The sequence below is a fragment of the Equus caballus genome, chromosome 17, assembly GCF_041296265.1.
Source record: "Equus caballus isolate H_3958 breed thoroughbred chromosome 17, TB-T2T, whole genome shotgun sequence".
In the NCBI taxonomy this organism is placed as follows: domain Eukaryota; kingdom Metazoa; phylum Chordata; class Mammalia; order Perissodactyla; family Equidae; genus Equus; species Equus caballus.
This window is the reverse complement of record NC_091700.1, coordinates 61148137-61171312: the sequence shown is the minus strand read 5'-3', so window position 1 is coordinate 61171312 and position 23176 is coordinate 61148137. Positions and strand designations below refer to the sequence as shown.

Here is a 23176-nt window from a genome sequence, read left to right as displayed (position 1 = left end):
GCAGTCAAAAAATTGTATTCCTAAATAGGCCTGGAACATCTTGGCAACTGCTAAAGCAACACAAATAAAGAACAGTGCCCTACTAGCTCGACCCTTAAATTATGCAGCTGTTCATTACCCGAATTATACATCTCAGGCTGCCCTTTGGAAAAAGGCATGGAGCACAGAGCTGGAACAATCCCTGAATTATAGTACAATAAGAAAGACCTCCTAAAGTGTCACATGCGTGTAGTGGAAGATAAGAAAGGCCAGCTTAAGTTCTTGGCATTTTAAAGAAGGCAATCAAGAAAGCCTTTGAATTCCTTCGTTTTCTTTCTCTGCGGTTCATTTGCATTTTTGTGTTAGTTAGACAAAGCATCCCGTTCATGTGTCAGCAGTCCTGTGTCAGTCTTCTGCTCTGGAGACGTGCGTGTGTGTTTTGGTTTAAGCTGCACAGTATTTACAGATGGGACCGTTAAAAAACATTAATAACCACAGCAGCAGGCCTGCCGCATTTAGAGAATTAGTAATGACAATATTTAGTATCTCAAAGAATATAGACATCATAAAAATAAAGCCATCATAGAGCTTAAGGGCAGGACTCCAAAATTCATTTTGCCGCCTGTAATGGATTTTATATTTCTGCAAAAAGTGAAACATATTATACTAGTTAGCTTCAGACTTGAGCAGCACAGTTGGTTTATTTTGTTGTGATAAGATTCTTATTTCTTCCCTGTACTATATTAGCAATACTAACATTTGCATCCCCTTGGTTGTGTGAATAATAGGTGGGTACACTTTTGAACCACTATCTGGTTGAGTTAAAAGATTTTATGTTCTCACCCAGTTTGTAATTCTTTTGGACAAAAGTTAATGAGGATATCGACATTTTGTATCAGATTTTTTACTTAAATTACATGGGCAAATTAATTTTTTACAATTCCCTCTTCAATGAATGTTTGGTAAAAGATTTAAGACATCCTTTTGCATAAAGCACATAGTTAAAGTTTATGGGGGTTCTCCCAGTGGCGTAGTGGTTAAGTTCACACCCTCCAATTCAGCGGCCTGGGGTTCACAGGTTCGGATCCCGGGGCTTCATAGGTTCGGATCCTGGGCCGGACCCAGAACCACTCATCAAGCCAACTGTGGTGGCAATCTGCAGAAAATAGAGGAAGATTGGCACAGATGTTAGCTCAGTAACAATCTTCCTCAAGCAAAAAGAGGAAGATAGGCAACAGCTGTTAGCTCAGGGCCAGTCTTCCTCACATACACACACAAAATAAGATATAGATTATGTATGAGAGGTAAGCATTATATTAGGCAAAATTATGTTATTGCAAAGTTTATTTTTGGTCCTCCAGTTAGGCTGTCTGGGCTCCCTTACTCTCCTTCCCCGCTTCCAAACCTAGTGTCAAAGGCAGAATGCCCCCTCCCAAAGACGTCCACGCCCTCACCCCTGGAAATTGTGAATATGTGAGTTTATATGGCAAAAGGGACTTTGAAGATGTAGTTCCAATTATGGACCTTAAAATGTGGCAATTTCCATGGATTGTCTAGGTGGACCCAATCTAATCACATAAACCCGTAAAAGCAGATAACTTTCTCTGACTGAAGCCAGAAGATGAGCGGTAGAAGGAGAAGTCAGAGAGATTTAAAGTGGGAGAAGGATTCATATGTTGTTGCTGGTTTGAAGATGGAGGGGGCGGTGGGATGAGGGATGCAGTCGACCTTAAGATGCTGAGCGTGGCTTCCAGCTGGCGGCCAGCAAGGAAACAGGGCCCTCCACCCTACGACCACGAGACTGAAGTCGGCTAACTACTTGAGTAAGCTTGGAGGCCAATTTATCCCCAGAACCTCCAGAAAGTGACATGATGCTGATCCCCCGATTCCGGCTTCATGAGACGCTAAGCAGAGTACCCAGCTCAGTCACTCTGTACCCAGTATTCTGACCTACAGAACTGCGAGCTAATAACTGGACTTTGTTAAGTTATTAATTTGGGGTAAGATGTCATGTCAGCAATAGAAAATTAATACACCCGTCCTCTGGTATTCTTTCTGAAGTTTACCTTTCCTGGGAATATCTGCAGTTTAATCATTACTTTTATTTATGGAATAAAAACTTGTTACTAGCTACAGCAATTACAGATACCAGTGAAGTTGTTGTGGGTTGTTTGTTTATTGTTTGCTTGCTTGCTTATTTGGAGAGTGAGAATGAAGAGTGATTCCTGATCAACAAAAAAGTAAGACAGAAGGTAGTAAAGTGTAACACTTGATTAAATGGGCTCTAGAGAGAGATTGAAAGGATTTCAATCCTGACATAATCACTTACTAGCTGTGTGACCTCAGGCAAGTTACTTAACCTCTCTGCGCCTCTCTTTATCTGTAAAAGAAGAATATTTTCACCTATCCTGTTATGTAAAGTAAATAAGTTATTACATGTAACATTTGGCATATAATAAGTGCTTTAAAAATATTAATTATTTTGATGATTATTATACTTGTCCATCATTATAGTTGTAGAAAAACACATTTAACTACTTCAACAGGAACTCTTTATTTAATATGGGAATTGTCATGTTTTGTTAATTTTACAGTATGTTTAAAAATATAATAGTAACAGTTCTGGAGCTTATAATTTTGAAACAAAATTGATATTTCTTTCAAAATTGAAACGTGACCTTAAGTGATCTTGAGTCAGCTTTGATGTGACAACTGTGCCAGAGTATGGATTTTTAAAAATCTGTATGTTCAGATTAATTTTAATTCCAACGAGATGAGGTAACAGTTTTAGTAAAAGTTCTTTCCTTTTTAGGACTAGTGATGTCAAGTTTCTCCCTTTGAATGTATGAAGTCATTAGTAATGAGCCCGCTGTCCCCACCTACCCAACAGGAGAAGGGACGAGAGTCCCATTTTTTAATTTTTTCAGTCTTACTGAGACTTCGGTCTCACTCGGGTGGACACTTGCAACCTGCGCTGCTGCTAGCAAGGCGCGTGTAAACACACACTTCAAGTGTGCATATTTATGTCTCCCCCGAGCGTATGGGGCCACAGCTCTCCTCCATTCTGCCTCTGCTCTGCCCTGACCGTGCCCTCATTCTGGAGATTTATGACCATCGCTGCCCAAAAGCCCTGTGCCTGTTAGTGCGAGAGTCATTCTAGCAAACCAGCTCGGTGCAAGCGTGCACCTTGTACCCCGGAACACACAGAGATCTAAAACGTTTGTTTTCTCTTTGGGTCAGTTGTGCAACCAAAAATCAACAGTCATTAATTAGATCGGTGCTCAGGCTGCATTGTGCTTAGAAATCACCAGTGGGTTTGTTAAAATGTGGATTTAGATTCAGGAGATCTGTGGTGGGGCTAAGAGTCAAAATTTCTAACTGCCACACTTTGCATAGCAAAATTAGAGCACCATTTAAACTGTAAGTAATTATCTTCTTTTTAAGCAAGTCATTGTTGGCTATGAACGCACGACAATATCTTTGAATATGCACTCTAATTCTTAATCATTTCAAAGTACTTACGTCTCACTAGGAGGATATACCTTTGGTATCTGCTCTGATGTCAGGACAACTAATCAAGATAAAAGCTTCTCTCTTAAACTTAAATAATTTCCCTTGAAATAAAAGTATAAATCCCACAGGGATTTGGCATTTGGACTTTAGTATTAATACATGCAGAAAATCAAGTAATCAAACAATCTCTAGTAATTCAGATTTGGGGAAAGCGTAAATGTCAGTTTACCTCTGAGCACACAGGCGGCCTCGGGCAGGTCCCCTAACCTCTTTGTATAAAGGGGGAAAGAGTCATACCTGCCACTGGAGTTTTTATGTAAGAATTAAGTGAATTATGTATGTAAATAACTTAGGAAAATGCTTAAAGAAATAAACCCTTTCCAAGAAATTCAGTAGGTATATATTTGGCAGATTGTTATTGAAGAACATTTTTAAGAGAAAGTTTAGCTGTTGCTGTAGGGATACTAATCTATGGGCATATCTAAAATGTGGAAGGAACTGTTTGATTTGTTGTTAAAACTCTAGCTCTATGGGACCAGCCAGGTGGCACTGTGATTAAGTTCATGCGCTCCACTTCAGCAGCCTAGGATTCACAGGTTTGGATCCTGAGTGTGGACATACCCACCACTCACCTAAGCCATGCTGTGGCGGCATCCCACACACAAAATGGGGGAAGATTGGCACAGATGTTAGCTCAGTGACAGTCTTCCTCAAGATAAAAGAAAAAAGAGAGGAAGATTGGCAATAGATGATAGCTCAGGGCCAGTCTTCCTCACCAAAACCAAAAGCATATCATTTCATATCATTTAGATTTATTCTAAGCCCATTGTTCTAGGGCTGGAAAAACAAGCTGCACAGTGGAAAGTGTCACCATGAAAACTATTCCCTCAAGGGGCCAGCCCAGTGGCACAGCAGTTAAGTGCACACGTTCCTCTTCAGCAGCCCAGGGTTCACCAGTTCAAATCCTGGGTGCGGACATGGCACCACCCTGCAAGCCATGCTGTGATAGGCATCCCACATATAAAGCAGAGGAAGATGAGTATGGATGTTAGCTCAGGGCTAGTCTTCCTCAGCAAAAAAGAGGAGGGTTGGCAGATGTTAGCTCAGGGCTAGTCTTCCTCAAAAAAAAAAAAAAAAATACAAAAACTATTCCATCAAGAAAAAAATACAGGATCTTTCATATCTCCCAATTCCAAATTTCTGCTAGCTGAGAAAATTTGCTGCTATCAAACTAGTTGAGAACGAGAGGAAAAAAGAGCCTGAGGACTTTTAAAACATTAGCAAATTCTTACCAAATGAATTTTGGTTTCATATATAAGGAGTTTAATTGGAAATATTTGAAAATAATATGGCATCATCGTATTATTTATTCAATTGGGTGTCTGGATGTTTGTAATTACGCTGGAGTTCTTAACTGAGGAAAACAATGGATAAGTGTCGGTTTTAAAAAGTTTCTCTCTCCTCGTCTTTTCCCTCAAGTAGAGTTACATAGGAAGCTTATGCCCGTAAGTTACTAAGCCTAAAGAACAATAGATTTTTAAGAGGTGGTGAGGGAGTCAACTTCAAAGCGAATGAAAATTATGTGCCAAGAGGAACAAAAAATGAATAAAGAGCATTTTTGATATGCTGAAAGGGTTGAAGAAAACCAAAGAAGTGAACTAGAAGAAGCCACAGGTTGCTGTAATATCTCCTTTCATAAAAAGTGACTCCAAAGGGTGGATAGGGCTGTCTTTTTCCCATTCTGCTATTTGTCAACTGCAATTGTATGCTTGAAAAGATTAAAATTAAAGCAAAAGTGAACTCTGTTTGCTTCCCACTGTTTACAAATAGAGCAATGCATACACTTAACAGCAAACAAATATAGTCATGATATGGTATATTTGCTTAGCAGTTTTATTCTGAATGTCTCATTGTACTTTAGATATATTATCTCAATAATTTGTAACAAAGTATCTGTGATGTAAGAGGTAAGTAAAAATATCTCTTTTATATATATATAAAATTAAGTAATTACTATTGCAGCTGGAAAGCCAGAGGACTGAGGTCATCTCTAAGACTCAGGATAAGCAAAGAGATGTAGCAAGAGTTCTCTTAGCATCAGCCTTGTGCTTCTTTTGTTCTCATTTCTATATATGATAGAAAATTGAAACGAATACCTTCCTGAGTGTTTCAGCTCACCTGTGATCATACGGGCTGTAACTGCAGCCACGCTAAGAGTGGAAGCTCCGTTTTCTGTCTTCTGCTCTAATATACTTTTAGACTATTGCCTATGTAAAAAGCTCAAGTCTCCTGAAACTAAAAGATGCGCATGTTTGTGGTGAAAGTTTTCATTAATAATTTCAAATCCAACGCTGCCAAAGATCTGCCACTGTTTCAAGTTACGGCTGTTTGGAGCGCTTGTGTTTTTCTGCCAATGTGAAAATTGGTTTTGTGGGATTGTTTATTGCTGCTTCTTTACTGCTTTTTTCCCCCTCCACCAAGAGAATACTGTTTTGCAGAAGCGATGGAAGCCTAAAAAGATAGAACGTTTTCATGTCAGAAAAATTAAAGTCATAAAGGAGATAGATTTCCAGAATTAAATTAGAATTGAACAAGTCAGTTATGTGTACATCCATCAGCCCAGTGGTCAGGATCTCATTTCCACTGAAGCAAACTTAGCTAGAGGGCAGATAGAATTTCTACACAGAGAACACCCCGCATCTTTCACAGCGAATTATGCTGAGAAGAGAAAGCACTCACCTGCCAGGGAGGGGAATGTCTCCTCTTTAAATAAAAAGTAGAGGAAGATGGGCATGGATGCGAGATTTTGATCTTTGATCTTTGAGGAAGATTGGCCCTGAGCTAACATCTGCTGCCAATCCTCCTCTTTTTTGCTGAGGAAAACTGGCCCTTTTAATCTTTAAAAAAGCATTTTCCTATTTACGAATGCTGTTAATTAAGTTTACAAAATATTCTAAATGAGTATGAAAGCAGATATTAAAAAGAGTTTCAGGATACAGTGACTGGCTCTGTCATACCCAAAATGTAATGTTGATTCTTGTGCATCCATGTCTTGCCATATTAAAGTTAGTAAAACCCCTTGTTTTGATTATTTATTAAATAATCAAAAATGTTATCAAAAATGTTAAATACTCGTCATACTAAATAATGTTTACGCTAAAGAATGTTTGTAATATGTCAGGTATTTGCTCACATATATATGAGTCAGTAAGAACTGTTGTAATTTTGTCCTTCAGTTGAGTGACACTGGAAGATAGACATCAGGGAGGCAGAAAAAGAAGGAGAAAGAAAGAAGAGAAACATATTTATTGGACACCTACTACATTCTGTTTTATTTTACTTACGTGTTTTAATAATCTTTGAAACAGTTTTTAGAGGTACATCCTAAACATTATAGAATTGAAAACTGAACTTCTGGCTACCTATTGAATTTACCCAAAGTCACAGCCTCACGTATAAAATGAGCAGTGTATCAGGAGCAGGGTCCATCTCAATCTAATGGAGAAGAGAAAATCACTCACTGATATCCAACTCTTTTGCCATGTTCTTAATGGTACATTGATTTTCCGAAATCAAGAGCACAGATTTCCCTCCCAAGGTCATTCTGAAGATCTATTTAATTAAATTATTATTAATTATTATTATTTTTTTTGAGGAAGATTGGCCCTGAGCTAACATCTGCTGCCAATCCTCCTCTTTTTTGCTGAGGAAAACTGGCCCTGAGCTCGCATCTGTGCCCATCTTCCTCTGCTTTATATCTGGCATCCCTGCCACAGCATGGCATGCCAAGCGGTGCCATGTCTGCACCTGGGATCCAAACCAGTGAACCCAGGGCTGCGGAAGCAGAACGTGCGCACTTAACCGCTGCGCCACCGGGCTGGCCCCTTATCTTTAATTTTAAATAAATGTTTCTCAAATAAATTGGAGATCCACTGCCCTTTTATTTACTTTGTGCAATTATACATAATGTAATGCCCACTATTCTGTTCTTTTCTAGTCTGATGTTATGGGCCTATAATGTATTGGCCTGTAGTTAAGGGTTTTCTTAACCTTTAGGAAGGTTAAATATTTAAAACGTCCCTAAATGACTTGAGCAGTCCTTGACTTAGATGCAGAAATTAAAGTCATTAACAGACGTGAATGGTCAATTAGTCTGTATTTTTGTTTGCTTCCTTTTTTCACAAGTACCTCCAGGTGCTTACATCCAATGGGGACATTTAAACATACTAAATTGCAATTCAGTAGCATAGGTTTCAGGATGAACCAAAGTTTTAAGAGGGATGTGACCATTTTAAAAGCCAGATACGTGAGCCTTATATCGCATTCACCAAGGGCCTTCCGGGATGGTAAACCCTTAACTTTAGGCCAAATGATACTGGGCCTTTTAGTGTAATCACCTAGCTTCTCCAAGACTAGGCACCTTTTCTTGTGTTTGTATTTCTCTCCAGAGACCAAATCAAATATCAGGAAATAATTTTCAGAGCACTCATATTTCTAAATATATGTAAATTGAGTTGAAAGTCACAATTATTTTGAGCCTAGTTTTGACCTCATGTCATTTTCCGTATTTTTTTTTAAAGTGCTTTTAAATTTGATTTTGGAAAGAGACCACATATTACTTTATTGTTGTTACTGGCTGATGATGATTTTGTATACTTAGTCATTGAATCCTCTATTCAGTATTTAATGTTCACTTACATTCAAATAATCTTCAAGCTTTGTTTTAGGGAAAAGAATATTCCCTAAGAAAAAGCTCTATAAGAAGAGAATTGTCTGATTATTACCCAGTATCTTCTATAGTTGCAAAGGAGAATTTTTTTATTTATTATTTCTCTTCACTTTGTTTTTCAAAAATTTTTTGTTAGTTTGCGTGTAATATAATTTATTTAATCGAAGCTGCCTATATTTAGTTGCTAAGCGATATGGAGGATTTGTAATTAAGAAGAAACTGATTCTTATGAGACATGAGAATATTCTGAGCTGATGTTAACAAAACAGTTTAAAAATAGAATCTATATTGACTTACTCCTCTAGGTTTAAAAAAAATGATATTGAAGCACCACAAATTACCACATCCTTTTCACCATTTACAACTTAGAAAATATACATATTTTCAATTTAACTTCACCCTGCTTGTGTCCAAATAACAAAGCTCATTTATTTTTCTCTTAAAGCTACAGGAATATTAAACTATTTTTCTCCATTTAGTTCCCTTCAAAGGTTATTTAGCATATTTTGTGGGATTTTTTTGATGAGGAATATTTGCCCCGAGCTAACAGCTGTTGCCAATCTTCCTCTTTTTTTACTTGAGGAAGATTAGCCCTGAGCTAACATCTGTGCCAGTCTTCCTCTAGTTTGTATGTGGGTCACCACCACAGCATGGCTTGACTAGTAGTGTAGTGGGATCTGAACCCATGAACCCAGGCCACTGAAGTGGAGTGTGCCAGATTTAACCACTATGCCAAGGGGCCAACCCCTATTTAGCACTTTTAAAATCATCTATAAGCTATTTTATATTAATATATCATATATTATTAATTTATATTAAAGTATTTTTATTCAATGATCTTTATTATTAGAATAATTGAGATAACTTTGATTTTTCCAGAGTGTGTTATTTTTTTTTTTATTGGTACACAAGCTAATGTCTGTTGCAATCTTCCTTTTTTCCCTTCTTCTTCTTCTTCTCCCCAAAGCCCCCCAGTACATAGTTGGATATTCTAGCTGTGAGTGCCTCTGGTTGTGCTATGTGGGAGGCCGCCTCAGCATGGCCTGATGAGCGGTGCCATGTCCGGACGAGGATCCGAACTGGCAAAACCCTGGGCCACTGAAATGGAGCACACAAATTTAACCAGTTGGCCGCGGGGCTGGCCCCTCCAGAGTGTTTTATCATCCTTTTAACTCAGTCTGATGAGCTCTGAAGTGAATAACATAGGCCATATAGGTCTACATCGTGGTTTTTGCATTTTCACACCAAATCTCCCTGCACTGCTGGGCGTCCAAATAAGTGTTCATGGTTGGTATAGGTCTCTGGATTTTGTAATCAGGCGAACTTCTTGCAACTTAAAGACTTTGGATGGGGTGCTGAGAAATATAGGAGAAATTATTTCATGTATATACTTTTTAAATGGCACTTTCAACTTGATATAGTCATAAGGTCTCAAGCAGTACTCACTCCCGTGAGTAGAGAGTGGATTTCTACAGACCCCACAGCTGAGCCCTTTCATATATGCCTGGGTTTGGAAGGGTTCTCTTTCCATCATGTGCCCATTACCACACATGATTCTTTCGCTTTAGAAAGGGCTACAGCCCAGAGGATGTTGGGGGATACGGTTGGGCGATCTATTCTTATAGGATTTTCCAGTGTGTGCTTTACCAAGGCCAGGTCGTTGCTGCATCACTCTTATGCAGCAAACCTTACTTGATGGTGACAATATAAGCATCCAGAAGCCATGCTTTCAAGTTCAGTAGAAGTCCCTTGTACTTTTTACTAATGTTTTCCTGGCTTACAAAGAGGAGAGTCAAGTTCCTCTTGTTTATTGTTAAAGATCGTTAAAAACTGCCAAGAAGAAGGTTGTAAGTTCAAACCACACTTCACAGCAGGGAATATTTCATCCTGCTTACCACTGTGGCCTAAAGTATGTTTTGTAATCAGACAACCCTGGGTTTCATCCTGGCTTGGCCATTTATTAGCTGGGCTATTTTGTGCAAATTAATGTCTCTGGCTTTCTGTTTCTTCTTTGCTGAAATAAGAATAAAAAGGCCCACCTCACAAGGTTATTAATATTTTTAAAAGATATTGCATATCAGATACTTGGCATGGTGCCTGGTACATAAGTACTCAAAAAATGCGAACTTTTTTTCATTTAATTTGTTTTATGTTGGTGTTGCTTATTATTGTTGTCACTGTTATTACCTAACAAGCTAACCAGCTAGGAAATACATAAATATGAAATGGATCAATCACATGCAAAGGGGTAGAGCAGGCTCTGAGTTAAGAGGAGATAAGTAAGAGATGAGAAAATGCTCGTGTCAAATGAGGAGGAAGGAATTAAGATCCAGAAACTTAGTACTTTGAAGTCAACAGAAGTGAGGTGTCCACCTATTGCTTTCTTCTGTATGTCATGCTGGGCTCACCTGTGATGGTGGCCTGAAGAGGATAGTTAGGATTTCCAGAGTGTGTATTTTTGACTTAGATGATATGATGTGGTGGAAAAACCAAGGGTTTGAAGTCTCTTGAGGTGAATTTCAGTCCTAACTCTGCCACATTATTTTATGTCTTGAGGTCAGTTTAGGCTGCCTGGGTTTGAATCCCAGCTCCAATCCTTGAGTCTGCTACAGGACCCACGCTCAGGAAATGATTTTCCCTCTGCCTTTTCTCCACTTGAAGATTTGGACAGACTCTTTCCCTCATTTATCATCTATGAGATAGGTATAAAAATACCTACATTTTAGGTTTTGTGTGTATGTGTGAAACAATAATTTGAAATCAGTGAATATAAAAGTGCTGTAAAACATCAAATTGTTATTTGGAGAAGTTTCTAGAATTATAGGGAAATTCTTAGAGGTTACAATTATAGGTTCAGGTATAAAGGATCATACTAGTATCCGTTCCGTATAAAATATGAATCAAAAGAGAAATTGTTGTTATAAGAATAGGAGTTTTTGCCCTGATCACAATCATTCCACTGCGTGAACATCAAAAGTAAGTAATGAAGAAAAATTAGTTGTATAGTATAATCTGACAAGGAAACATTTTTTTTTTGTAAATAAAGAAGACGTACTTACTATAAGGGTTTGTATTAGTCAGGATTCCCCAGAGAAATAAAACAATAGGATGTATATACAGAGAGAGAAAGAGAGAGAGAGAGATGGAGATAGAGACATAGAGAGAGACAGAGAAACAGAGAGAATCAGAGACAGAGACAGAGACAGAGACAGACTTATTTTAAGGAATCGGCTCACGTGATTGTGAAGACAGGTAAGCCCCAAATCTTCCAGGTAGGATGGCAAGGTGGAGACCCAGGGAAGTATTGATGTTACAGTCTGAGGCAGAATTCCATCTTCCTTGGGGGACACCTATCTTTTTTCTTTTAAGGCCTTCAACTGGATTGGATGTGGCCCATCCGCATTATGGAGATAATCTGCTTTACTCAAAGTTTACTGATTTAAATGTTAATCTTGTCTTAGGAATATTTTCACGATGACATCCAGACTGGTGTTTGTGCAAATATTTGGGTGCCATGACCCAGTCAAACTGATACATAAAATTAACCATCATAGGATTGTATCCATTATTTTTCAGAATTGAACTTAAATCATTTGTTATTAACTAATCATTCTATTACTAATAAATACCCCAACCATCAGAGACAAACATGCAACAACCCCTCAAAATCTATTTCTTTTTTTTTTTTCCTGCTTTATCTCCCCAAATTCCCCCGGTACATAGTTGTATATCTTAGTTGGAGGTCCTTCTAGTTGTGGCATGTGGGACACTGCCTCAACGTGGCCCGACAAGAAGTGCCATGTCCTTACCCAGGATCTGAACCAGAGAAACCCTGGACCGCTGCAGCGGAGTGTGTGAACTTAACCACTCGGCCACGGGACCGGCCCCCAAAATCTGTTTCTGAAAGAAACATCTTTTATTTAAGCTTTCTCTTCCCGTTCTAAAACTTGAAATTTTTTTATAACAAAAAAGAAAGAAAGAAAATGAGAAGTAAAGATCTTTGTTCTTAGGTCATTCCTTTTTAAAATTTCCATCCAATGTAATTTTTCTCCTTCACAGAAGTATGTGGTCCTTGGGGACCCCACTGTTTACTTCAATACAGAGGAGAAACAGCATTGCAAAGGGACAAGCTGCTTGTGGCTGTGTTGTGAAAAACATGGCACCCCTGCTGGTGTGGCCTTCGTGGGGGGTGTCTAGTCCCTCATTCTTACCTCAGTGCTATGTTGGTGTACAAAGGGCATTGCAGCTTTCTGATGTCTCCTGCAGTTACTGTCTGGGACCGGGTTAAAAATAAAATCTCCATCTTATCCTTTGACAAATATTCTGAGACTATTACACCATTCCGGTTCCTGAAAATCTACACACACTATATGCTTATTTCTCTTACCTAAGATAGAGTTCCTGATTCTTGTCTTTTTTAGTTTACCTTATATTTGGTGTTTTGAATGGAAACATGCTCGTAAGAAAGTCTTCCTTGCGATGGGGATCCTATATGTTTTCAATTCTATCATAATTAAGAGGCTTTGCCGTTGTAAATGCCACCTTTAGGTTAAATATAAACTAGGCATCTGTCAGCATCAATGTAAGAGGGCAAATAATGCCATAAATGCTGGGAGAGTAAAACTCGAACTGCATTGCAATGAGCTTGTCATCTCAATGAGCAGTGACAAACACATCCCTGTTTAGATCTGTGAAAGAGCAGAGTTAATAAGTACATATATTTTCACGTATAGTGATATATATATAAACCTTTCCTTAGAGTTGTGTGGAACAATGTGTGGTTTTCCAATGCACACTGCTCTGTCCCCCCTCCTCCTTCCCAAAGAATGGGTCCCAGGAGCCACCTCTCGAGGGAAGCTTTCCCTGACCACCCCTCCCTAGAGAAGCCAGACCTCCGTGCTCCTATGGCACACGAGTATAGCACCACCGTGACATGTGCCACCCTACCTGTTGGCTTGTATTCCGCAGGTCTTTCTTTCCCTATTACCCAGCACTGGGGTCTGCATAATCAGTATTTGTTGAGCGAATGAATTAACATAAAGTAATGAATCCATAAACAACTGGTGAGTTCTGTTGATTCAAGAATTATGATACAACTCTGTAGATTCTACTAATAAATGGGCTTGGCAGCAGTCTCTTTTGATAAAATGCAGATAGTCGTGGACAGACCACTGTCAGTGGCTTGTTTAGTGTTGATTAAGGGCCCTTTCTAACATGGTGCCCTCTGCCTCACATACAGCTTTGCTCTTTTTGTTTGTGGTCCCCTCAGTCTCCCCCGAATCGTCACAGCAGTCATCTCTTCGGAGTGGAGAGTTCCTTAGCACCCCCAAATGCCTCAGCAATTTGGAAGGCACTTCTCACCCAGGTGAGCCGAGGAGGCATGGAGAGTTCTTTGAATCCTCTTCTTAGTGGGACCACTGAGGGAAGCCTTCTCTTTGCTTTTTAGAAAACACCCGCTGGCAACTTTGATTCTCTCTATTCTCTCACTCACTGCATACTCTTCCGTTGCTTGACAGCATTGATCACCATCTATAATTATTTTAAGTGTTTGGTTATCTCACTGCAGTGCCGAAGAAGCAAGGCAGAATCCTCCCTTCCTCATCTCCCTCTCCCGGAGCTTGCTTGCCAAGGAACGGCTGCTCCAAGTTCCCGGATAGAGAAAGTCAGGCTTGTTTATTCATTTAGTGCCACTAAACTACAGTCCTCATGGGGGTACGCTGTCTTGTTCCTAGCTGGGTCTCCTGTCCCCAGCAGAGTGTCTGGAACAGCTAGGGGATCACTAAAGGTTTGCTGAATAGTAAATCTTCTGCCAACTCATTTGGGTTGGTCACCAGTTTAAATAAAGTTTTCAGTAAGTTGCAAAATATTTTATAGCAGTTTATGCTACTTTTTAAATTTTATCAAATCCTCAGAGAATTTTGGATCACTTATATGATTGTTCCTTAGTGCACATAGCCATGCCTAATGATAAATTCCAGCAAATGTTAAACCAAATAAAGAGATTTATTATAACCATCTACCATTTCCTCTGGCACTTGTGTAGTTTGGGGCCAGAGAGCTTCCATAATAGTATTTCAATATGTGTTGGCCAAACTTTGTCCCTTCCATGAATGGGTTTGCCAAGGCTGGGTTTTTTCCAGTGACAATCACTACTTTAATTTGAAACGTCTCCTGAGTTGTGTGGAAATCATGAGGCCTTGCTTACCCTATGTCTTCCATGCATAATAAATACTTGTTTTATATTACTATGTTCCAGGAAACACAAACACACACACTCAAATTTTCTCTTCTGAGCAGAGTTCAAAGGTTGAGTCTGGTTTTCTGCGACAGATACAACCAATTCCTGATTTGTATCCTTCCAACTACACTTTTCTCTGAAAATGGAGAACCGCATTTGTGAGACGTTATCTCAGACATAAATAAAATATCCCACAACACCCAATTATTCCCAACACGTGACCTAGCCTTCAGATGTGAGCCTAATTTTTCCCAAATAGTATCCTCTTTCCTTAAAATATAGTAGTCAATTCAAGAACTATCTTATGCTAAGTCTGGATGTGATGAATATAGGCGGTTTGTACTTGAATATGTAACATACTGAAGGCATTTGTTTTATACAGAATTGTATGATTATGTGCAGGATTCTTTTTTTTCTCAAGTGACAAATAAGGCTTGAACACCTTTGAGATCTATATTCTACCTCTACTATACCAGAAGAATCCTAAAGAATTTTTTCTGGAAGTTATTTTGTCCTGGATCTTTTCTTTTGAGGTACGGTTTTGTTTTTATCCCATTTCTCTCCTCTTGCCTTAGCAGGGAGTAGGGCGGATAAACAAACCAGCACTGGCAACAAATCTGTCCAGTGGGCCATAGGCAAAGCCCAGTAGGTGTTGGCAGAAAGGATGAGTGTCTGAAACATGGTGAATATGCAGCACAGCCAAGTGCTTCTGGTGCTGAATTTTGCCGCAGGACATGCTGAGGCAGACACTTGTATAGACAACTGCTTCTAAGTATGTCACTGTATCAGCAGGAAACAGAAGATCTCCCCACTTCTACTTTTCAATTCCGAAAATGGGTCCCCATGAGCAATTACGTGGTGAATTAGCAAGCATCCTGAATAAGCAGCCAGTGCCAAGCTATTGGACAAGAGGATTTTAAAGAGCAAAGAAAAACAGGAAAAGACTATCAAAATAAGCGCTAAACAGACTTCCACATGATTCATGCCATGTGCAAGTGGCGTGCAAGGGGAAGAAGTGACGGTGTGTAATGTTTCTCAGGCAGTCCTGCTATCGAGCACTTACAAAGTGTTTTTAATCCTCTAATTGGGTTAAGTTCATTTAATTAGCACTGAAAAGATGCAGTTTAAGTGTTGAATGAAATGTTTATATTCAGAACAGCTACCAGATGTTTTTCATTGTAGATGTGGAGTTACGCATTTTTTTCTTCTAGAAAATCAGTATTTTCATATAATAAGAAATACCTGTTTTGCTTCAGTAGCTGGTGGCTAACCTGAGAAAAGAAAATTCATGTTTATGGTGCTGTCACTACCATTTCAGAAAGATCTTTGTTTTTATATTCTCCATTCGGCCCATCTGTGTACACAGATTCACACATCCTCCGCAAATGCACATGTGCACACACAGGCACACACTCTTCTGTTAAGAGCTGAGCCACAGCAAGGCTTCCTTTGGCTGACAAGGGTTGAAGAGGGATCCCTGAACGTTTTATTAAAAGCCCATTCCATGTATTCGCCGCAGGGAAAGACGTTAGAGAGCATCATGAATCATGGTGTCCTTCATCAACTGGAGACATTGTCCTTAGCGTGCTACGCTCTCTCAAGGAAAAAGGAGCTGGAAGAACACTGAGCATAGATTCCTCTGGGCAACAGTGCTGGGAGATGGGGCGACGGTGAGCAGAAGTGTGGTAATAAATTGAAATTATATACTTGAGTTGAATGAGTCTTCACATTCCGTCATTGAGCAACTCCCAGAATCAGTAGATAGTAACTTTTTTTTCAATCTCTATAATGTAGCTTTTCTACATTGCGGTACAAATCAGAATAATTGTTAAGCACTCAGAATCTAGCAATCACGCTGCCACATAAGCAACCACGGCTGTGGGCTTTGACTCAAAGTTACAGTTATAAAAGTACTGAAATTACCCAGATTTAGTTTGTAGAAAATCTTTCTTGGTTAAATGGTATTTGCTTTATGATGTGACTAATTATTCCCTGTCTCTCCCATTATTACTTTACTGATTCCTAAATTCCTATAGTTAACATAGAGAAAAAATATAGAATTATCTGGAAAAAAGAACTATTTTTAAACTTACTTTCTTGAAAACAAGAAAAGGAAAATAATAATAGGAAGCATTGCTACAGAATGACATCTTTGAATGACTAACTGAAAGCTGACAAATTACAATATTAACTAATCTTTTAAGATGAGGTTGAAGAATTCCTTCTGTAAGTTATGTTCCTGTTTGAAAAAAGAACATTCAACTTTTAGGGCCAGTCTCCAAGAAAATATTCTTTGATATTTCTCCAAAGCTCAATTCAATATCTTTGTCTAAGGAAAAAAAAAAATCACATCTTGACTGTAGAAATCATATTGAAAGACTAAAGTGCTTACCTGGGCTGCTGCTGTCAGTCATACTCGTCACACTCAGTGACTGTCCTCAATCCAGGCAGAAAACCCATTCTCAGTTAACACGGATCAATTGGAAAAAATATAAACCACTCCACTGCCCTTAAGACATACAGACGTCAACTCTCACACAGGTTATTTGAGTGCTCAATAGGAATGGAGAGCAGCCCAGGAGGGTTCCTGATACACGAAGAGGTTTGATCGTAATACCACATTGTACATTTTCTGTATTTTATCTGAAAAATAAAATAAAATAATTGAAAATGGTATATTCATGTCCTACCTTAACTATTGCATCATTTTCTATAAATGACAATATCGTACTTCTAAGGCACTTCTTACTTTTATACTATTTTTCTTCTGATGCTGTGAAAGTGCTCGTTAGTTTAAGTGGCGTGAGCCCGCTGAGTCACAAACAGACCTGGGCCAATATTACTTATGCCTGAAAAATATCCTTAGTTTGGTTTCTGGAATTACAAAACCAGAGGATAAAAGTAATAAATGATAGTACTTTGTTAAAGCATTTTGTTCAGTGGCGCAAAAAATATTTTGGAGGAATGAAATATTTCTGGCTTTGATGAGAGTAAACCTTAAGAAGATTAAAAACTCACTGATGAATTTCATGCAACTAATTATAAAGTATCTTGCATTCATTTTTGATACCTAATGGGCTCTTTGAAGGGTCACTGATATTTCTTATTTATGTTTTCAACATTGATCTTTAATAGGTAACTAAAGGCTTGTTAATTAGATGTCAGATGCTGCCACATCAGTTCCAAGGATTGTGGAAAAATACAGGTAGTTTTAGAGAGATTAAAATTGCAAACAAGGATAAATAAAATTCAGTTCATTCTAGGTTTCATGGCTGAGGAAGATAGAGTACAAGAATTTCGATGCATTGACTATATAGCTTTCACTTTATTTTTATGGTGATTACTCCCAATTGTCACCTAATACATTTATCCAATTGATTTTGAACCTCACAATAACCTCATAATGAATCAGCTATTATATTCCACAATTGTAGAGATGAGTTTAGGGTACAGAGAAGTTAGATAAGGCCCCCAATGTCCGCTCCCTACAATGATACAGGTATTCGAACCTTGGTGCTCAGGAGCAGGTCCAAAGCTTTTTCGCCCACATTATGCTGCCTCTTATGAGATTATGTTTTACGTATTTACATGGTTCATTTTTCTGGTTACTTCTGGGTTAATATTTTTAAAGGAGTGATTAATATGGTACATTTAGGAAAAAGGGAGACTTGCAAAGGAAATATTTCAGGACAAAATAAGTTCTTTTGCTTTTCAAAGTTCTGTACCACATGGTCTCGCATTCTCCTATTCATAGAGGTGAGCTCCCCCAAATTAAAGTAAATGAAAGCAAATTTAAAGATAGTAGTAGTCTCTTACTGTCCTTTCCATCAACTGGAAAACAACGCTGTTGCTTTCTGGTATAGGAGAGGGGATTCAAGTTAGCCAAAGCACCAAAAAAATCCCTGATATCAGAAGTTTAACTCCTATTGATCTGGATACAGAGTTATTGTTGGGGTTTTCCCTTAGCATCCAAAGCAAATGTACATACATTTCATTCTTAGAACGGTGACTTCGTGTGACTATTTCAGAGTTTGGTGTGGTGACCCTTAAAGCTACTTCTAAGGCTTTATATACAGAAGAGTGTTCTAATCTTTTGAAAGATAATTATATAAAGAGAGATAATTGTGATTGCCTTGGAGAGAAAAAAGTAAAAGAAAGAAAGACTCTTTATGGAGACATGAAGCCTAATCTAAATGTACTGTAGTTGCCCGAGTGAGAAATGGCGGATCTTAAACTAAGGCAGTGCGCTTAGGTTGAGTAGCGGAGGAGAGGCATTTGTTTTATTCTTTTAATAGCTTAGTTTTACTTAAACTCAATATGTTTATTTTTATATGTGAAGTTTAAAAATTGAGTAAAATTTCGTGATTCCTTTGTCATTAATTTCACCCACAGGAGTATAATTATCATGAATTAAAATTCATTGTGCATCTATGGAATTGCCCTGGTATCTATGCGTTTTTATGAAATTATGTAGAGGACTTAGCTCAAAGGATTTCTAATTGGGAAAATGAAAGACTGGGAAACGTACAGCCAAGAGAACATCCATGGGGTTACATACATGCAAGTGGGAAGAGATCGATAATTATTTAAGTTTTATCCATCCTTGCCCTGGTTTAAACCATGTGAAGATGTGATCAAGGGAATAGAGAAGGCATGTAATTTTGTTGTCATGGCATTTGGAGCAGACTAGCCAAAAACGTGAGAAGCAGGAAGCTGGAGAAAACAAGACTATTAGAGTTTGCTGAATGTGAAACAACCAGAAACTGGACAGAGGTTTGATAGAGTAATGAGAAGAATAATGTGCCTGAGACATATTACGAGGAAAAAACAAGCCGCAGTTCCTGTCAGATTTCTGAATAAGAGGGGGAACGATCTGCCAATTTTGCTTCATCACCATTGTAATGAACCTCTGCTTCAAGGCTATTTCATTCTAATTCAGTCCAACTCCATGGACACAGGATCACATAGTTTATCTAATTCTGTGACTTTTTTTCTCAGTATCTTTCGAAAATACTTGTATTCATTAATAGCAACCAAAGTATTAGCTTTAACAATAGTGAATGAAATGATTGACCTCTCACAGGTGTATTCTTGGATTAAACATACATAGCAGGAACAGTGACTCTATAGAAAATTCATACAGTCTGTAAATGCAGGTGCACAGAGATCATTCTTAAATACCATTTCTCTAAGTAAATTCTAGAATGAGAAAAAGGAAGACATCCTTGTATTTCTCTGAATGCTGGCTCATTCAATAAAAGAAAACCAGAAATTTAACCTTGTCAGCTCTAATTGTGGAATAGACTGACATAGTTTAACTCAACACAAATGTTATCCCTGCCCTTAAAATTTTCTTGGCCTCTGGAAACTTTTTTTCCATCTCATTGGCTAAACACAACTCATCACAAATCCTGAAATGTCATACATGCATTTAAACCTTAACCCATGGAAGCAGGAAGCAATCTGCCACAAATCTGAAGATATGCACTTATCCTTCTGGTCTTTATAATAATGACTAGCTTTCTGAATAATGATTCTCCCTTAGCAAAGAACGCAAAAGCCAACCCTGGAATGGAATGACAAACATTTCTCACAGAGAACTGAAAGTAGCTAGGGACCACATTGTAAAACTGTGCGTGAAGTTTGTACTATAGAGACCGTGCCTGTTTTGTTGTCCAGAATTTGAGGGATGTGGTAGATTTCTGGTGATAGGTTTTGTTTCTGTCATGTCAATAAATGATATTTCTCTGAGCTATATTAAAGGCCCAATATTGGTAACTTAAAGTAGAGAAACTGACGTCTGGTTTACCAGAATGGGGGTGAGAGATCACGGATGCTCTAAGTTTGTGTGTGTTCAGATTTCCTTATTTTCAGCAGGAGGTTTTCAAGGTTTGGATGACCGACCCAGAAGTATTAGTCACAGATAGAACTTTACAGGGATAAACCTGTCACTTCCAGTCACTTGGTGAATTGATATTAATCTAAGGCGTCTGAATAATTTCAGTTTACAGACAGCATATTTCTCTGCTTATAAAGTTACTTTCTTCTATTTGCTTAGGAAACTTAACTTTCTGTAAATTATTTTTGCCTTGTGATCAGTTTTTCTGTGCCATCCTTACACTATTAGTCTACCTTTTCAAATTTTTTTTTCTTCTGTAGAGTGACCAATGACTGTACCTCCACTTTAGACTATTCTAATTGGAAGATATAGTTTTATTTTATTCTGCTTATGCTTGTTTTAATTACCGTTATTTACCTAAATTTAATGTCCTCTGTTAACAATAGAGAAGCAGCAGCATGCAGCACTGTTTTGGGAATTAGCAGCTCTAAATCCTGACCTAGCTCTAAGGAGCTGTGTCACCGTTGGCAAGTCACTTTACCTCCTTGAGCCCATCTTACCTAATGAAAATGATGGGGCTAAGGGAAATGCTTTCTAATGCCCCTCTCAGGCAATTCTAAAACGTCTAGTCTTATCTATAATATTCACCAGAATATCTACTTTTTTCCTCTTGTGAAGAGGAGAACATGGCAGGATAGCAGATTGAGAGAATGCATTTCATAGCACCAGTGGTATTCTCTCAGATGCAAAAATGAAAACCCAGCCTCACAGATTTCGTGTGGTCTTTCATGGCTGGCTGTTCTATTGTACAGTAGGCTGCTCAAGTCTCTCCTTTCTTCTTCCTTTATAGTCCTTCCTTAGGAAAAATAAAAATAAAGGAGAGAGGAGCTATGGCAGAAATGTAGTCAGAAAGTAAGCACTATTTTATAGAGCAAAGTCCCAGCATATGTATGTATGTGCATTTCAGTGACACAACTTCAGCTATGCTTGCTGGACCAAGAGAGTGAAACAGACAGGAGAGAGACAGTTAAAGTAGTCAAGATGATTCTGCCGGTCATTCCTCCCACGAGAGTAAACAGATGCCTCTGAGTAAACTGCTGTGGGTGACATGAATGCCTGTCCCCCCAGCCCCTTCACACTTTTTATAATTTGAACAACTTGACATGCTGAGTGTGCTTCAAGGGTGGTTCTGACCTTACCTGTATTTTACCTTAAGCACTCACTTTGAAACTGACTTTAGATGTGATGCCACTATAGGTTTCAAAAATATAAGTTCTAAACCAAATCAAAACCAATAAAAAGAAGACTTAACAATCAGTTTATCATAAAAGAATCTCCACAATGCTCATAAAATCTATGGTTTAGAAGCAATAATTCAAATTATGAGAGAAGCCAAAGAAACAAAACTCTTTAATTCCTTAAAATGAAACCAAGCAACACTGTTTCTTCAGTGACACAATGATTTTTTATTTAATTATGTGTGTTATTATTATTATTAATGTTTTAGAACCTCGCTCTCCCTACACACACACATGCACACACACACGCTTCAGTTGTCTGCTATTGCCTCTAAAGGACTCACTGTTCTGAAATTGTTTCTTAATAATTTAATTCACCAAGAGCAAGTGTAAGTAGCTGGTTAAAGTGTACCAAGAGGTTTCCTCTGAAAAAATTTTTATAATAGTTCCTTTCCTAAAGTTAATTTTTGAGGTAAGGTCAAATGTTCTGGAAAGGTATTGGTAGGGGGAGGTGAAGATCCTCATTTAAAAAGATTGTTAGAGATCCATTTCCTTATTCTGCTGCATAAGCCAGTCATAAAACCCCACAGCGGACCTTAGGGCACAAAGACCAAGGATTTTAGGTGTCTTGACGAGTCATTCTATATATCATAATTAACATCTGCACTGCTATTCTTGTCAAGAAAGGAAAACACTGAATATGTTAACGCTTGGAAATGCAGTAATTCTTTTCCTCTTGATCTTAATAGTTCTGTTAAAACTATATTTTTCCTTTTAAAATGGAAACTCATAATGTTTCCTAATTCACAGTGGAAGAATTTTCCTCTTAAGTAAGATTGGAAGAAATAAAGAAAAAGAGCCAGAGAGCTTTACCAACCCGTTGTTTTTGTAATCCATTTGGACATGAAATATATAGGGATTTTTTTTATACATCTAGTTTTGTTAGCAAAGCTTAGAGTGAACATATGTGCATATGCAAATGAAATTAAAATGTCCACTAAATACTAGCTATGAAATCTTTGGATCTACTACAGAAAACTTCCATATTATTGATTTCTAGAGTATATAATTTCCAGCCTTCATAGAGCACACTTTCCTATCTGAAAATACAAGTTCTTGAATTAATAAAGACTGTAGGCATGCAGTCACTAATAAGCGTGCTGTAAAATAAACAGAGGAAGTAGGGCCTCTGCCTTGTTCTCCAATGATATGAAGGCAGCCAATGGCTCGAACAAAGCTGTGTCAGTTCAAGCTGGTAAATCATGAACAGGAATAGATTGCCAGCTTACCTCAAATCCAGCCTGTTTTCTAGTCCCTGAAGCTCACTAAGTGCTGCCACTCAAGTTGAACTTATGTCAGCTTTTTGATTCATGTCTTCAAACACTTAGGGAGTGTCTGTATGTGAGAAACTGAGTTGTGGCCATTTTCACAATCGATACTGATCATCCCAGCCAGAGTAGTCATAGGTTAATTTACATCTGTCACTGAGACAACCAGAGAGAATGGAATGGCTTGGCTTCTCTCCATTCATTTGGTACATTGTGTTAGGTACTTGAATACTATGACCCAGGAATGTATTCTCATGGAAACAAACAAACAAACAAACAAACAAAACCAGTGTGTCCTTCTGGAAAAAAGCA

General features: G+C 38.2%; 1 protein-coding gene and 1 long non-coding RNA gene across 12 annotated transcripts in view; one reads left to right on the top strand and one right to left on the bottom strand.

Moving 5' to 3' along the window:
• Positions 1-23176, top strand: part of PCDH9 (protocadherin 9) — an 881206-nt gene that overhangs the window by 837914 nt on the left and 20116 nt on the right. For 2 of the 10 annotated variants that reach the window (XM_070240339.1, XM_070240338.1), the window contains exon 5: positions 15979-16129. The exons of the other annotated variants lie outside the window; for them this stretch is intronic. In XM_070240339.1, coding sequence (XP_070096440.1) covers positions 15979-16129 — 151 coding nt within the window. The remainder of the gene's footprint in view (positions 1-15978; positions 16130-23176) is intronic. 10 annotated transcript variants of the gene reach the window in all.
• LOC138918530 (uncharacterized) lies at positions 868-23000 on the bottom strand. 2 transcript variants are annotated; one of them, XR_011427998.1, is made up of 4 exons: positions 22826-23000; positions 16852-17102; positions 15702-15730; positions 868-1135 (listed from the first exon to the last, which is right to left on the bottom strand). It is a non-coding gene; the product is annotated as an uncharacterized lncRNA (long non-coding RNA). The 2 variants fall into 2 exon arrangements; XR_011427997.1 differs by lacking the exon at positions 15702-15730.